The 18,772-nt window shown below is 36.9% G+C and overlaps 1 protein-coding gene across 1 annotated transcript; it reads left to right on the forward strand.

Annotated features, from left to right (window-relative positions):
- Nucleotides 1-758: 758 nt before the first annotated feature.
- Nucleotides 759-15,441, forward strand: LOC307053070 (alcohol dehydrogenase S chain; the record flags this gene model as incomplete). The annotated part of the gene is made up of 9 exons (XM_079704337.1): nucleotides 759-800; nucleotides 3,671-3,772; nucleotides 4,395-4,533; nucleotides 6,484-6,571; nucleotides 6,669-6,888; nucleotides 8,827-9,087; nucleotides 11,927-12,062; nucleotides 13,029-13,167; nucleotides 15,417-15,441. Exons 1-9 carry the CDS (start codon nucleotides 783-785, stop codon nucleotides 15,439-15,441), a joined length of 1,128 nt encoding a protein of 375 aa, XP_079560463.1. The 5' UTR covers nucleotides 759-782.
- Nucleotides 15,442-18,772: the final 3,331 nt, after the last annotated feature.

Genomic DNA, 18,772 nt, shown 5'->3' on the forward strand with positions numbered 1-18,772 from the left:
CTCATTTTACAGATAAGGAAACTAAGGCCACGGACAGTTAAGTAACAAGACCAAGTTCACACAGCTAGTAAGGACAGGGTCTGCTCAAATCCAAGGTCATGCTATAACCACTGCCTCATAATGCCTCCTGGCACGGGTAGAGGCCATCTCTTATCCCTCATTGTCACCCCACAGTACCCAGCTGAGTGTCTGGAACAGGGAAGTTCCCAGCCAGTGCTAATTGGTATTGAGTGGAGCAGAAATGCCAGAATCAGTGAGCACCTTTGCTGTCACTGACTGTGACAGTGACTTCTCTGCTGTGAAGAGGAGGAGAGTGCTGAAGCAAACACATTCCTCAGGATTGTAACTCTCTCCGTCCTAAGGCATTTGTGCTGCTTTCTTACTCCTCCTCCTTGCTAACTGCATTATGTGGATTAGAAGTTGGAGCTTAGTTCACTCAAAGGGAAAACAGAACTCTAAACACCCTGTGTGGGATTGAGAGAGGAGAAATACGTAATCCAGGAAAAAGATATATCTAGGGAAATATTTAACCTGATGAAATCAAAATGTTACCTGAAATTAGCATATTGCAAACAAAGTCAGTGTTTGAGTGCCCTGTTCTTCCTGATTTGACTTGGTCAAAAACAAGCTGATGGGAGGGGCTTAAAGGTCCCAGATCACATGTGTAGAATTGGGCATTATCCAAGCAAACAATAATCTGTGCAATATATCTGTTGTACATACTTAAGCAGGGAAGAGTCTGTAAGAATTCACGTCTCCTGGCCTGCAGAGAAAGCAGAAACATGAGTACAGCAGGAAAAGTAAGGCAACTTTTTTTTACTTTTGGAATTATATTCTAATTAATATAATACACAAAGAGATACAGTATTTAATGAATAACTTAAAATTCATATATAAATTAGAAATAATATATACTGAAATACAACATAGAATACATGCTTCAATATACAAGGTATATTAAACTACAATTGAGATGGGCAATACCTAAATATCTTTAACAAAATGTATAGCATTATACCTATTACAGTCTATATTTCATATATTAAATAAATGTGAAGTAGTACATCCAATCATGCGTAATTTTCAAATCTAAAGTTAGAAATGAAATGTTTTTATCAAGAAGTTATCTTTATGTTAAGATACCATCATATGAATGTTATTCTTTATAATCATATTCTTTTTATGAATACAGGAAAGTTAAGTGTGACAGAACTTTTATTGATCTCAAAGCATTAGAACCATCAAGACTAAACAAACCAACATCAACATGCAAATTCTGATTTAAAAGGGTCCTATTATGGCACAATTCAGGAAATTTCCATAGAAATCCTATAGAACAGTTGTCCCCAACCCCTGGGCTGCTTAGAAACCTGGCCTCACAGCAGGAGGTGAAAGGCAGGCCAGCCAGTGAAGCTTCATCTGCTGCTCCCCATCGCTCGAATTACCCCCTAATCCATCCCCCTTCCCCTACCCCCCAGTCCGTGGAAAAATTTTCTTCCGCGAAACCAGTCCCTGGTGCCAAAATGTTGGGGACCACTGTTAAAGAACGACATCTTCTTCATGTAAAAGTCAATGTGATTAAAAAAAAAAGTTAATACTGAAACAGTTTGAACCACTTATTAGCACTGGGAACAGAGATATTTGGTTCTAAGTCTTCCATAGATTTATGTTTATTTGTTCAATGTGCTTACAGGTGCAGAGAAATACATGTGGTTATTCAATACAATCAATTCATGTTGTTTAACTTCTTCATGGCAAAAGCCTGTGTAACTGTTTCCAGTAGGTTTGTTGTATTAGGAGTTGATTGCACAATATAATATCTTGCTATCATGACTCAACTGAAAGATTCTGAGGTTTCTACACACACTGTGTGACACACAAAAGGCCTATATCAATGAGATTGGTTGGAAATCTTATGGGTAACCAATTGTCAGTTTTCTTATTCTAACTTTATTTTCATCCATTACTGATTAGCATTTACAGTGGCATATTACATTTCAAATGAAGAATAGTAAAGAAAAAACTATATTTTCCAAAACTCAGCTTGAAAGAGTTCAGAGATCAAAAGGGTAAACCAAATGTATTAATGATAATTATAAATTATAGGCAATCAATCCTCACTCCTCAGGTGCAACATCAATAACTTTTAGCTATATGATAACACTTCATTTATGTTTACCCTTCCTGTATTGTATGTTCTTCAAATGCTAAATGGCAACAATAATAATACCTACTTTCATAAGGTGGTTGTGAGAATTTAATAAATTCATATTAAATTTTTCATACTGGAAAGCATTGAAAATAGTGCCTGGTACATAGAAATAATTTAATAAATATTAGTCACTGCTATTATTGTTGTTATTGCTATCTAACCTCTAACCTTTTGTTAATCTTTTACTACCATCAAGTAGTGAAAAGATAAAATGATGTTAATTCTTTGGACACCCAGCTTTGTGATTCTGGGAAAAGTGTTTAGTCAATTACTAAATCAGTTGAGCCTCAATCTTTTCATCTGTAAAATAAGACTAATAATTCAACAATACTGCCCTGTGAAGTTTAAAAGTCAAACATGTATCAATAACTCACCCAGCACAACCACTTGTGCCTGCTACATCATTGGCACCCAATAATCAACACCTATCTACCATTAGTGTATTATTTCCAAGTACTCTTATATTATTGTGGAATTGACCATGACAAACACTTTGCAAAGTAGAAGGATTTGGCATACAAATAATGAAAATAAATTATCAGATAAATTTCAATTGAATTTTTATCATATTTGCAATATGTTAATTCTCTCTAGAAAAAACTGTCAACTATACAAGCTTTGCAAAAATGAACACAAGTCTTATACTACATTCCCAAGCACTAAAAATGTGCTCAACTTTTATTTGTAAGAACACCTGTAAGTAAGCTATGCTAGCTAGAAAGTCAAATACACAGTTGTCCCATTTTTAAATATATGTGTGTGTGTGTTGTGTGTAGAGTTTTAAACTCTACAATTTTGGGCTCAAGTGTAATCTGGAAGAAATCCCTATACATAAATTATATAACAAAACAGAGCTGCCAAAGCTAACTTTCAAATAAGTGATGCAAACAAATAGCACATAGAACAAGTGTAGAGAGAAAATCAGAGGAACAGGCAAATAGAGAGAGAGAAACCCTAGGCAGGGAGGCAAGTCCATAACTGGAGTCATAAAGTCAGATCATTTTGGCTTAAGTGGAGAACTGAGCAAGGGAGAAATCAGTATCATGTGAACAGACACTGAATCTGTCAGCAAAGTGATAGTGATTTAGAACTTCACGTACGAGCCAATAGTTTTGGGTAAACAACCTATTTCAGGACTGCATTAGGAAATAGAAGCAATAAACAATCCTTAGAGAAAAAAAAAAACCCATGGTGTTCTTTCTTCATAAAAGAATATATTCCGTTTTATCTCAGTGTCTCACTATAGTTAATTCTGTTTCTCTTTCCTTGTGGTATTGCTTTACACATTTTTATAAAGAGATACTATTATTCTTTTTTCAAATCAGAGGTTTTCATTTCTGTGGAACAATGTTAGGTTCTAGACATGGGGCTAGATGTTGCACATAAAAAGGTAAAAGACACAATCCCTGACTTCAAGGGTGGGGAAAAACTGGTATCATTTTTCTGTTCAATTTTCAGGTAATAAAATGCAAAGCAGCTGTGCTATGGGAACTCAAAAAACCATTTTCCATTGAGGAGGTGGAGGTTGCACCCCCTAAGGCCTATGAAGTTCGTATTAAGGTAAAACTTTCTTCCATTTCTATTTAATCTTAGGTTTAAAAATTTCAGAGAGTAACAATGAAAATAACCAAAATCCATTAAGAGGCACTTTTCATATGGTTATCCAGATAGTGGAATTACATTCGTTGCCAAGGAAAGTTTTAAGTATAAATTGTTAAATTTTTAAAAAAGAGACCAAAGAGTATATACAGTATAAACCTAGTAAAATAAAAAAGAATTTATGTGTTAATACAGAAAAATAAGTGCAAAGGAATATATATCCAGATTTTAAATCAATTAGTATTAGATGGTAGCATTTAAGTAACTATTTCTTGGTGCTAATCTGCATTTCCTACTTCTATACAAAAGATCGCCTCCTTGTATGTTATATGGCTTAAATATTTCAGAAACAATTATTTCACAGATTACTCCAAATTGTTTAATGCATGAAAGGAAAGTAGAGGAGGGTTTTAGGCTGAATAATCTTGGGTATAAATTGAATCTCTATTTGGGAAGAGTAGGAATTATCAGTAAAACCCGTGAAAACTCTTTAGCACAAATTCCGGAAACTGGTTATGTTAAGTCCATCTGAGTGAGGGTCATAATCTTTTCTGAATCTAATCATCCTCCCTTTACCCTGTAGATGGTGGCCGCAGGAGTCTGTCGCTCAGATGACCATGCGATTAATGGATCTTTGATCACACCTCTTCCTGCGATCATAGGCCATGAGGCAGCCGGCATTGTGGAGAGCATTGGAGAAGGGGTGACTACAGTAAAACCAGGTACGGAATTCACAGTTGGGGAATGTGCTTTGGTTCAGGACCCTAAGATGATCCAGCCTGGATGATGACACTGAAGTAATAAGAGATGAAAGAATTTGCTCAAGGCTGAGCTAGGACTTGACCGGAGGTCTCTTCCTTTCCTCCCTCCCTGCCTGTCTCAGGCATATATGCATCCATGCACTCCTGTATTCTCTCCTTCAGCAAGTATTTCTTGAGGACCTAGTAGATGTCAGCCACCATGTTAGATCCTGGGAATACATGAGGATCAAAAAAGACCCAGTGCCTGCCAGGGTGGAGCTCATAATGAATTAATTCCCATTTTAGTGTTGCTAAGCAGTGTCTTCTATCAGGTCCAAAGAAAACTACAAATAAGACAAGGGAAAAAACATGTCTGTGTCCTGAGCCTCTAGATCAGTGTATGGAACCTGTTCTGTGCTGACTTCACACAATGGGGATTGTGAGGCCATGACTGAATCAACATTATCTCTTCTCAGGTGGGAAGTGGAGCCCATTCACTGATTTCCCCTTCCAATATGGCCTTCTTTCCTGAACACGGAATGAATTAAACAGACTAGTTGGCAGGAAATGAAAGAGAACTAGCAGAGGCATCCTGCCATAAACAATATCTGTTTTATTACCTTTAACCATGATTAAATGTGGCTGGTTACCAAGCACTATTTTTCTTTAATATTTATTGTATCCTAATATTATTGTGTATTAATACAGATAAATATTTTTAGAGGTAAACTGTGAATAAACAGAAAATTTCCACGTTATCATCTCATATAAAGTTTATCTATTAAATGTTATCTTTCTGAGTCTTTTGGATAAGTAGTATAGATGATTAAAAATAAATATTTTTAATTCTAAAAAATCACTTTAGCCAGTAGATTTGACCTCCCTGCTTACCAAATACTTAATTGACCTGTGAACAGAAAAAATAAAATAAGTTGTCTGGTTTGAGTTTCAGCTCTCAGCATTTCCTTTAGTTAGAAATCTATTAATAATAAATGACACCCCTACTTTTTTTTTTTTTCGGTATGCGGGCCTCTCACTGTTGTGGCCTCTCCCGCTGCAGAGCACAGGCTCCAGACGCACAGGCTCAATGGCCATGGCTCAAGGGCCTAGCCGCTCCGCGGCATGTGGGATCTTCCCAGACTGGGGCACGAACCCGTGTCCCCTGCATCAGCAGGCAGACTCTCAACCACTGCGCCACCAGGGAAGCCCGACACGCCTACTTTTCACCCCTGCTCCCTCCACCATAGCAGTAAAAATGAACTATTCACAAATTATCAGCTACAAACATTGGAAAGCCAGTTCTTATCCTAAAAGAAAGTGTCTAACTTATTATTGAGGGTTGAGGTTTTCAAAGGCATTTCTTAAATTCTTATGTGTCCTATTTTTGTTTGTTTTCTTTAAAAAAGAATTTTTTTTAAAAAAAGGACTCATTTCATAGTAGAGATAAGCATAATCACCTTGAAAAGCCAAGAAATAGTTGTTGAGATTCTTATTGTTATTGTATTCCAAACTATTACAAAATACTGGATCATCTAGTGGAACTATGGCAGCCTGCTCACAACTTAAATTTATATTTACACTTACAGTGAGAATATTTGTTTTAATTATTAAGGATTAAATGAGATGATACATATAAAATCCCCAAGAGAAAGGGCACACAATAAAAGATAACTATCAACACAGTGGAACCACTTCTAAAAATCCATGTTGTTTTCCACATTTACATTTTCTTTGGGCATCTTCAGGCATATATAAATCCAAACTGGTAACGATGCTGGCAGGCAATGGCCAAGACATAGTGCTGACTGGACCCTATTCTTGGAGACTTTTCAAAGTCAAGTGCCTCTAATACATATGTGTAAGCTTTAAGCTCTAGCTCTATTAATTCCTGGGTAGAAATTTAAGAAGAATTTGTTTTATCCCCTTCCCCAGGTGATAAAGTCATCCCACTCTTTGTTCCCCAGTGTGGAAAGTGCAGTGTTTGTAAACACCCGGAAGGCAATTTCTGCCTGAAAAACAGGTAAGTTTCTGATACTCTCCTTACACAGCCAAGGAATTTGCACATCAGTTATACTCCTGTCTCATACCCTCATGTGCCTGTGTGTTGCACTGACCAGTCTGACCAAGCCTCGGGGGACCCTTATGGATGGTACCAGCAGGTTCACCTGCAGAGGGAAGCCCATCTACCAGTTCATCGGCACCAGCACCTTCACCCAGTACACAGTGGTGGATGAGATGTCAGTGGCCAAGATTGATGCAGACTCACCACTGGAGAAAGTCTGTCTCATTGGCTGTGGATTTTCTACTGGTTATGGGTCTGCAGTCAAAGTTGCCAAGGTAGGAATTACAATGGGTGATAAAACCAGCTACACTCAGACTGTCAGGAGCTAAAAGGAGAGCAGCTTCTCACAGGAATCAGAGATCATGCTACGCAGATTTACTGGTAGCTTCTCCCCCCACCACCGTAATAACATTGACATGCTCCATAGAATTGAGGCTGTTGATTATAAGTAGAAAACGCCCTCAGAAGGAACTGAGAGCACATCCTAGAAAATTTATCTGTTAATCACAAATGAAAAGCTGTTGAAAATTAACTAAAAGAAAGTAAAGACGTTTTCAATAATTATTCTTCTACATGTGTCTTTTTATGGGATTACTAAATTTTAGAGCTGGGAGCTCGTTTCGTCATTCATTTTGTACTTAGCACCAACGTGAGCCATACACAGCAGTTTCCACTAAGTTCTGAGTCAGGAAAAGTAAATGAAATGAAGGGGTTGCCTTTGAGGAGCATCTAGTCCATGGATCTTCTACTCCCAGAATTAGGATGAACAGTAGATTTCAAAGGCTTACCTGATATCCCGATATACTTCCAAACTGAGGGTCGCCAACATATCCACTCTATGGATCTCTATGAGGAAAGCAATGAAGCTTCAATGATGCATGAAGCATTTATTCCACTGCTATACCTCCACCCCTGCCACGAATACACACACACACACACACACACACACACACTTCAGAAGTGGTAGATTTTAAGGAGAAATTCTTTAAAGGCTCCTCTTCCCAAAAGGTTGGAAATCTAGTAGTATCCTTTCATCTTATGAAACTGAGGTCCAGAGACATAAAGCTATTTGCCCAAAATCTCACAACTGGTTCATATGCCAGCTGTGACTAGCCTCTTTCTCAAAACTCCTGCTGAATCATAAACCGTAATACATAATTACAAGCACTTTTAAATCACAATCACAAGCCTCATGTTTTTCTAAGGTAAAAAAGTGGTGTTGTACCCCACAGAATGTTTACTTGGGACAGGAGGAACATTTCACCCACACTGAAGGCTAACTATAGCAGACTAGGTTTATTAAACAGTTCCTTAGGCAAGTTAAACAATTGAGAGCACATGTTTTCCAAATTTCTGTGAGCCTAGCACTAAGTCCCTTGTGCAATTGCCTCATCTGAGCAGGTGGTCCAACTGAACCTACACACAGAGCAGAAGCCAAGGGCACTTGTGATGATGAATTTCATCCATTATTAAAGTATAGACTAGCTTTTCATTGTATTATTCTTCATTAGTGTATTTTAAAAAGCAGACATAAAGACCCACTCAGAGCACACTGGTCCCAAGCAGTATTATCTTAAAATTACCTGTTAAATTTCCCCTGTTGTTAAGTTTGCTTTAAGCCGAGGATAACTCTTCTATGTTTCACAGATAATTTCTGCTCTCATTACACTGGTCACGACTACTGAAAGTTAATGAACCAAGGAGTTAATTATTGAGGGTTCAATTGGATTGTTTTTTTTTCAGTCTCCTCTCTTCTACTCATTATTTAATTTCCCCAAAATTGTGTTTGTGTATGTGTGATGGACTGAAGCTGGCTATCAATAGATTCTCTTTAAGAGGGGGTCACTAGCATTTAGAGCTTAAAGATCATCCAGTCCACTGGCTCCCAGCTTGGGTTTCCCATTGGAGTCACCTGGAGACTTGGTCTTACCTTCAGAGAGTCTGATTTAATTGCTTATGGGCTGTGACCTGGGAGTTGAGATTTTTTTTCAAAGCTCCCCAGGTGAGTCTAATGTCTAGCAAAATTTGAGAACCACTGATCTAATTCAACCCCTTCATTTTAAACATGAAGCAGCTGAAGCCAAAAGAAGTTTTGACAACAGATGGACATAGTTTGAGTAGCTCCTGACAAGGGAAAAGCATGGCACTTTATACAATTAGGCTCTTTCTAACAATCATTACTTAAACTGTTTTTGCATTTTCTGAAAACACAGGTCACCCCGGGCTCCACCTGTGCCGTGTTTGGCCTCGGAGGAGTTGGTCTGTCTGTTATCATGGGCTGTAAAGCAGCTGGAGCAGCCAGGATCATTGCAGTGGACATCAACAAAGACAAATTTGTAAAGGCCAAAGAGGTGGGTGCCACCGAGTGCATCAACCCTCGGGACTATGAGAAACCCATCGAGGAGGTGCTGAAGGAAATGAGTGGTGGAGGTGTGGATTTTTCATTTGAAGTCATCGGTCGTTTTGACACCATGGTATGTACCCTGAAATGCCTTGAGCTATCAGCTTCTGCATTCTAGAGTCTACTTTTATGCAGCAGAATATAAACATTATATATAAAGAATATTTTTTAAACTATGGCAATTTTCCATCTCCTATTTGTTACCTGGATTGCTTAATTATTATTATGAGGAACCTCATTCCATCAGTTAAGTATAACTGTCACAAGTATCATTTCCTTTTTAGAGACAGAAGAGGGTTTTTTTATTGAGCCATCATAAATTTATTTTAATTTTTAGTTCAAAAAAATTCAAACTCAAGTCAATATAAAGAATATAAATTCTGTTTTCAAGTTGGCAAGTTTGATTTCTCCCCCACATTCTTAACAAAAAATGGTTTGACAATTTTTATAGGTTTTAATGGATATCATATTTTGGCCAAAAGAAAAAATGAGCAACTTTAGGCTCCATATCATTTTATTAACAGAAAATATGCCCTGTTTTACCACAGCAGGCAGCACAGTGCCTGGTACATAATATGCATCCAAATCTGTGTGTTGAACTGAATACTTTAAAAAGTCAACAGGTTTTTACACCAAAAAAATTTAAGTGATACCGTATCTCATAGTGTTGTTTCTGGATTAAGTGAGATAAACATGTAAAATACTTAGCACGTGCCACCTGTCAGTAGCAAGGTCTTATTAATAAATGTCAGCTGGTGTCATCAACATACAGTACTGTTTGCAATCTTGCAGCACTTACATCATCTTTAAAATATACATGATATTACTTTCAAATAATTACAATTATCAATTGCAACAGAGAACACATACCTAGCTACATTTCACCTAACCAGAATTCTCTAGAATCCTAATGAAAAAACCCCCAGAGACCAACAAAAAAAAAAAGCCCCCTTTTAAGGTTCTCCAGTAAGTCCCAGCAGTGTTGGTAGTAGGAAGCAGCACCTAAAGAGTAAAGCTCTTTGCAGCCTTGACCTGGGACAATATGCCATAGATGACAAGTTCCAATACAATCCAACTTTTTCCAAGGCTCTAGCCTTTCTCCTTATGCCATTTTTCTATGGTTTTCCCTCCATTTTCTCTTGTGGAATTGGACTGTTTTAAATATCTGATAGCCACATGTTCTAAAGTTCTATGGTCTTCCAAATGTCATACTCCAAAATCAAAGGACTGATTATTATATATTTCGGGGGGGGATCCTAAACAACTTTCTTACTGCAAACCTGCTTAAAAACCTGACTGGAGGGGAAAGGCTTTCTTTTCAAGTTCCAGAGTAATAGGTGTAGTTTAAAGTAAAGTCACACAGGAGTTAAAAGCACATTTAAAACATGCTTATTTTAGGCCAACAACTATATGGAAAGGTGCTCAACATCATTAATCACCAGGGAATGCAAATCAGAACCACAAAGAGATATTACCTCATACCTGTTAGAGTGGCTATTATCAAAAGACAAGCAATAACAAATGTTGCAGATGGTGTGAGAAAAGGGAATTTTGTGCACTGTTGGTGGGAATGTAAAATTGGTACAGCCATTATGAAAAGCAGTATAAAGGTTCCTCCAAAAATTTAAGATAGAACTACCTTATGATCCAGCAATCTCACTTCTGGGTATATATCCAAAGAATATAGAAATCACTATCTGAACCCCATGTTCATTGCAGCATTATTCATAATAGCCAAGATATGGAAACAACCTAAATGTCCATTGATGAATGAATGGATAAAGAAATTGTGATGTATATATAATATATATAATATTAATTCATATGAATGAGTATTATTCAGCCATAAAAAAGAAGTCCTGTCATTTGCAACAACATGGAATAACCTGCAGGACATTATGCAAAGTAAAATAAGGCAGACACAGAAAGACAAATATTATATGACCTTTCTTATATGTGTAAACTAAAAAAATCAAATTCTTAGAACCACTGAGTAGAACAGTGGTTGCCAGGGTCTGGAGGAGTGGGGGAGGAATAATGGGTGGATGTCAAAGAGTACAAACTTTTAGTTATGAGTAAGTTCTGGAGACTTCCATGTACAGCATGGTTATTATAGTTAATACTACTGTATTGTATACTTCAAATTTGCTAAGAGAGTAGATCTCAGATGTTCTCACTACAAAAAAAGGTAGGAGCTACGTGAGGTGATGAATGTGAATTAACTTGATTGTGGTAATCATTTCACATGGCATATGTATATTAAATAATCACATTGTTCACCCTAAAAAATCACGTTATACAACCTAAAATTAAACAATTTTTATTTGTCAATCATACTTCAACAAAACTGGAAAAAAATAAAGTACATAAATTAGGAAAAAGGTGTCCACTAGAAATGGGCGGTAGAAATGGGGATCCATTAAAAAGGGAGACTGTGAAGTGGGAAAGAGAGAAATGTTGATGATGTAATTGACCTTGTATCTGGTTCACCATCAAAATACCTGGTTCAAAGTACTGAGTTCAAAATATCTACTTAATAAGTAAATGAAGAATGAGTTAACTAACTCAGATTGCCCAGGGGTCATGTGATGATAAACATTACCTTTATTTGAGGAATCAGATTATATATATGTAATGATATTTGCCTCTTTATTATTTTCTAAAGAAGACTTAAGTACATACAAACATACAAATTCATTCATCTATTGTCTCATTCAAAAATATTTTCTGGGCATCTTCTAAAGCCACACCTAGTGGCTTTAGGAAATAATGGGGAATGAAGAAAGAGGCATAATCTCTTCCTGCCACACACTCACAATTTAGCTAGATCCATATTACATGATACTGTGTATCATAAGTTGGGACTACCAGCAAATCCACTTTAATGATGCTACATATTAATTGTATTCCAGATGGCTGCCTTGCTGTGCTGTCAAGAAGCATATGGAGTAAGCGTCATTGTAGGAATATCTCCTAGTACCCAAAATCTCTCTATGAACCCCATGTTGCTATTGACTGGACGTACCTGGAAAGGAGCTATTTTTGGTGGTACGTAGTTAGGCTTGAGGGCCAAATGCTTACTAACGTCAGGATTTCTTCCTTTTTACAAGTGACAAGGCCAGGTTTTAAAATGCAGTGTAGGGACTTCCCTGGTGGTGCAGTGGTTAATAATCCACCTGCCAATGCAGGGGACATGGGTTTGATCCTTGGTCCAGGAAGATCCCACATGCCGCAGAGCAACTAAGCCCGTGCACCACAACTACTGAGCCTGTGCTCTAGAGCCTGCGAGCCACAACTGAGCCCGCATGCCACAACTACTGAAGCCTGCACACCTAGAGCCCGTGCTCTGCAATGAGAAGCCACCGCAATGAGAAGCCCGTGCACCGCAATGAAGAGTAGCCCCCACTCGCCGCAACTAGAGAAAGCCCGTGTGCAGCAACAAAGACCCAACGCAGCCAAAATTAATAATTAATTAATTTAAAAAAATAAAATGCAATGTAGTTTAAAAATAAACTAAAATCTCTTTGTATCTATAGGCTCCAAATCAACTAGATGTGGAACTAATGCACACAGAAAGTCCCAAGATAGACTTTAATGGAGTCTCCATAAACTAACAAGGATCTTTCAGCATCATCTCTTTTGATACTTGTGACTGCACAATGCACTGAAATACCTAGGAGGATCCAGGAAATCCATAGCGATAATTTATGTCTGCACTCACTGCCCAAATTTAGACAACTGTTAAATTTTCTTCTTCACTTAGAGAATAACCATCTGCACTATAATTTCTCTATGAGAGAACTAATAACCAAGAACCCTAGTTTGTTTGGGGAGATTGTTTTAAAAAGTCAAACCACTGCAAAAGGATATTGAAACACACCATCTCTTCTTAACCTCAGTAATAGTAGTCTGTGGACATTTTATAAACTTTCATTTAAATTCTATGTGGAAAGTCTCCTCTCCAATTCTCCTCATATCTGGCTGAATCTAACATTGATGTCACTTCCTTTTCAGGCTTTAAAAGTAAAGATTCTGTCCCCAAACTTGTGGCTGATTTTATGGCTAAGAAGTTTCCACTGGATGCATTAATAACCCATGTTTTACCCTTTGAAAAAATAAATGAAGGATTTGACCTGCTTCGCTCAGGAAAGAGGTAGACTTTAAGTTTCTTTTTATGGTGCGGTTGGACTAACAGAGAAAAAAAGTAGAAGGATGAGAGAAAGACAAGGGTGCAGTACCTTGGTTTTCCATTCCCAGTTCAATCTTTGCATGTAGAACACTTAAGATCACGTTGTGAGAAGCTAAATGCTTTGCATTGCCTGTTTTGTTGAAGCCAAATTATGCTGGTCACAGCAAATCTGAATGATCAGAGCCCTCTGCCTTCTTTACAAGAGAACTCTCACCTTTGCAAGGAAAATGAATGAGCCACATAGTCATATTATAACATGGAGTTACTGCAGCCCCTGCCTGGCCACCTAAAACGGTTGACTATTAATAGCTATAAATTTAAATTACATTCAAGACATCCCAAAAACTCATTATGGGAGCTGGTGGAGCTATATAGGCATTATTTTCTATACAGATATTACTTTCTTCATTAAAATGCTATTATTATTGTTATTCCTTTTTTCCATTTACAAAGAAGTTTTCACAAATAAAAATTATTGCAAAGAGGAAGGGTACATAATCTATTTTAAATCTTTAAATCTTACATGTTCTTCAAAGCTTAGGAAAACAAGCCAGTTCCATTTTCTACCTCTAACGTTTAACTTTTACAACCACCTAAAAAGAAGAATTTTATCATTTGCATTTATATATGGGGCACAATTAATAATAGGCAGTTTTACCTAACTCTCCCCTTCTTGTTCCATAGTCCCTGCTTTTTCTGCAACTTCACACTTCTTCTCATGAAGTTTTCAATTTTAAACAATATTTCTTTAGCACCCATACACATAACACATACTAGGCACTTAGTCTGATAAATATTATTGAGGAAGGAAAGAAACTAGCATCCAAACAGTACCAGATTACATCCTTTCTAGAAAGCAGTTTGGTCATTTGTATCAGAAACCTTAAAAAACAAAACAAAAAAAATAAAACTTAGATCCTATGTCCCAGCAATGCCATTTCTGAGAATATATTCTACAGAAATTATGAGATATGCAAACGTACATGTTTAAGCATGTTCATCTATTATCTATAATATCAAAAACTGGAAACATCCCAAAGGTTAACATTAAGGGGATAGTTAAATAAATTCCAAACATGTAATAGAAATCAATGAAGCCATTTAAAAAGAAATGATTTCATTAAATTGGGAAATTCTCCTGATGTAATTTTAGGCTATAGAGTAGAGAAAACAAACTTATATATACAATATGGTTCCAAGTTTTCAATAAGAGCAATAAAAACTGGCATATGTTTAGAAAAAGTTGATCAAAATTCAAGAAAATATTAACACTGATTATTTCTGGGTTGTGGGATTACAGGTTATCTTTACTTTCTTCTTTATACTGTCCTTTACTTTCTAAATTATCTACATACATTTTTCATATATATTATATATATACACACACATATACATATATATAATTTTTTTAAATACAAAGACCACCTTTTTCTAAAGTATTTACCCATCAGAAGATGGTTTTTGGAAAGGACATTAGTTCCAGTAAAATGTAACATTTCTGATCTTTCCAAGAACAAAGTCTCACCCAGTACAAATCAATTCTTTTTTTTCTACTTCTAAGTCTCCTTAAATATTTCTTTACCAAAGCTCTATTGAACTTTCAACATGGCTTAACTTTATTACACTATCAGCACCTTTAGGCACATTACCTATCATCTTGTAATTTGTGCAACTTTGTATTTGGATTTAAATCCCAGGATCCCACACTAGATGTGTGATCTAAAGAAAGTTACAAGTCTCTCCAAGTCTCAGTATCTACAATCTCTAAAATGGAAATAATATTAGAAACTGCCTCCTAGCATTGTTGTTTAAGTAGAGGTTTAAATGATAAAATACACGAAAAGCATCTACATAGTATGTGACAAATAGCATGAACTTATTACATATCATTACACATTGTTATTTTGTATTCCTTATATACAAGGAATGTGGGATCTCAAAAATTATATTTTGAAAATCTAATACATAATGAAGCCTAAATGGCAGTCATATTCAGGATATAATAGAGCTTCAGGTTGGAGAAAACACAACAGGAAAAGATGAGATGACGTTTTACTTGACTTGACTTGAGTGCATTACGGATGGGAATGAAATAGCAGGAAACAAAGATAGCTTTTCAAAGAGACAAATCGAGTGCTCCTTGTACTCTCACATGTAAGAGTGTATATTATCTAAACATTAAAACAATTAGTATCTTTTATTTTCTGTTTCAGTGTCCGTACCATCCTGACATTTTGAGACTATACACATGGCTTCACTTGTAGCAGTCTTCCGGCTCCTCCATCATCTGAAACATCAGCCAAACATCATCAATAATTCTATTCTTCAGAGATACTACCAATAAATTACACATGGGGGCTTTCCAAAAGAAATAAAATTAATGTGAAATCATTTTTTAAGCAAATGCTTAAAATTCAGGTGAGAGCTAGATGAACCATCATATGGGTAATTGAGTCCAATAAACCCTCCTTCTTAATCATTCTACTCACGTTGAATCGTGTCATCTTTCCCACTGAGGAAAGGTATTTCTTTTGACTTTTTGCACTTTTTGTATCTTTGCCACCCTTAGTCTTTGAAGACTTAGTCTTTGAGAAAGTCCTCATGATACTTATTCCCCAACATACATGTGATGGACTACTGTGCCCCAAGTCTTCTACCTGTACTTCTACTGTCTGTATTTTCCTTTTTATGAAATGTAGCAAAACCCTACAGTAAAAACTACACGTAGTCTGCAAAAGGATACACTCAGATTTATAAGTGGAGAAGGTCCAGAACTTCTAAATGCAGGGAACTTCTTAGGGAAATGTCACATATTTTTAAGGTGAAGGGAAGTGTTTTTATACTACAGTTTCATACTACATGTGATAAATGTGAGGTTTGAATAGTACATCTGAAAACTGAACTGCTCTTGGAACCATATTCCAAAAGTCTATAATTTTTACTCAAGAAAGTACTTTATTGGTTAAATGATCTTAGTTATTACAAATGACTGAAAGTAAGTCATAAGGTAATGAAAAATAATACGGTGGCTTGAAGTCTAGGGATGGGAATAAAGCAGCTGTGGACACAGCATGTAAAAAGGGTAACTAAGAAATGGCACAAACATCCAAAGCAATAGGTTTTCTAAGTAGATGTATATACACATAGAGATGTACATTTTTGCAAAAATCTTTTCAAACTAGAACTTTTCTATTAACTACCATGTCTTAAGTCTATAACCCTGGAATTAATTCTTTGAACATGTGAAAGTCTATGGTCCCCATTTGTTAGTGCTTTCTCAGCGGAAGATTTGCACTTTGAGCTTCATCTCTAAATGTGTAATGAAAAGCTTATTCCTTTAAGGAGTTTTAGCTATCTTTAAAAGTGTGATTTGTTTCCATGTCTACAATTTGTTTGATATTGTGGAAAGGACGCTAGACTTAGAGCAAGTGATCTACCACTTATTTGTGACCTCCAGTAAATTACTCAACCTCTCTAAACCCATTTTATCCTTTGTTTTAAAAAATTACTCTACCAACCCATTACAGCTTCATGAAGATTAGATGGAATCATGCTAGTGAGAAGGCTTTGTCAACTATGAAGTGCCATGTAAATGTAGGGAACAGCTTAATTCTTTTGTCAAAGATACTGAAGGAGATATTGAGGGTTAGGGGAGCTTTCAGAATGTCCTAACATCATGGAACAATATGTTCCCATGTTACTGGGTGCTCCAATGTTTTTATATTGGTGCTGATAATGTGAGATTCAGAGGAGAAAGAGATGGTTCTAAATGTCCATGTCACAATAGTGGGCATAAAATCCTACTGGTTGCACAGAGGCCTGCATCCAGCTCCAACTCTCCTTCCTCCTAGGTTATGGGGAGCAGGTGGAGAGCAGGATTTGGCGGCATGTCAGTTTTCTCATAGAGGGGCACAGTGCTCCATGAGGTGTGGTGGGGGAGGGTGGGGGGTGCCTTTTGCACTCAGAACTTCCTCCCTATTTACTTTGACATTGGTGGGGAAGGAGGCATGTTGAAATCAAAACAGAAAAATGGAACCACAGAGTGGCTGGTATCCTGACAGACCTATAATGGTACACATGGTCAGTGTGTCCTGCTGGCCTCCAGCAATAATTCTGACTCTACAATCAAGAATTTCCATATTTGTTGGTCTGCTTTAAAAAGTGTAACTAGAAATGCACATAACACACTCACTTTTAGCCAGCTGCAAAAAAACTTAGTCAAAATGAAGAAAATTTTCAAAATTTGAAGAGAAAGAATTTCATGTTGATAGTTTAACAAATAGCTCTGATACAGTGACTTAGCTCCTCCAGAAGTAGTAAATAAACAGAAAGGAGTCATATAATCAAAGTCTGATTTAACCCTTTGCTACTTTACAAATCACACAAGCTACTCTAGGATTAGAAAAAAAAGTCATTTTGACAGAAGCATTAAAAAATTACTCAGAAGTTGAAGTAGAGTAAGAGCAAGTATGTATTTAATAATTACATTCTTAGACACCTGACTACTTAATTCTGTTAGCAAATGATTATTGCACAAATAACCTCTATTAAGTATTCTCCAAAAAATGTGAAATTGACCATTTTATTGAAGTATATCAAATTATATTTATCTGTCAAATACCCAGCAAACATTCAGGAAATGGACCATTGCATAGGAAGAGAAACCAAAATTAGTGTGGCAAGAATAAAACTAGAGTGGGGGCACTAGAGGCCAAACACCATTTTGATGAAATTTTTTGTCATATATGTCTACCTGGTTTGCTCATTTCATTCACTTGGGATCCAAGGGCCAGAAGATCATCTTGCACAGCCCTACCACAGTCATCAAAAGAACCCAGAGGTTGCTGAATAACTCGTAAACAAAACTAACTCATGAGCAAAGATAACTAGAGACAGTAAAGCATCTGGTTTCCTTTTCCAGTCTTGCTCTTTGAGGTATTTGCCGTGTCAACAAATAACTCGGTAGACTTATTAGGAACAGAAGCAAGTCAGAAATCATCAGACAATTCTTATCTAAAAATGATGTTTAAAGACTACCACTCAGGACTTCCCTGGTGGTGCAGTGGTTAAGAATCCACTTGCCAATGCAGGGGACACAGGTTCGATCCCTGGTCTGGGAAGATCCCACATGCCACAGAGCAACTAAGCCCGTGTGCCACAACTACTGAGCCTGCGCTCTAGAGCCCACGAGCCACAACTACTGAAGCCCACGTGCTCTAGGGCGTGCCACAACTAGTGAAGCCTACACGCCTACAGCCCATGCTCCACAACAAGAGAAGCCACCACAATGAAAAGCTCGCACACCACAACGAAGAGTAGCCCCTGCTCGCCACAACTAGAGAAAGCCTGAGTGCAGCAATGAAGACCCAACGCAGCCAAAAATTTAAAAAAAAACAACTTCTACTCATCATAGACCAATAATTTATAGTGTTTTGGGAGATGTCTAATTGCCTTAAAGGGTCATAACTACAGCTTTGAAGCAAGAAGAATTTTAGTTCATTCTAAATTTAAATACTGAATATCTCCTAGGTAATTTCATGTTTCAGCATGGCTGAGAGAGAGATTGCGA

Source organism: Hyperoodon ampullatus (genome assembly GCF_949752795.1).
Source record: "Hyperoodon ampullatus genome assembly, chromosome: 1".
In the NCBI taxonomy this organism is placed as follows: Eukaryota; Metazoa; Chordata; class Mammalia; order Artiodactyla; family Ziphiidae; genus Hyperoodon; species Hyperoodon ampullatus.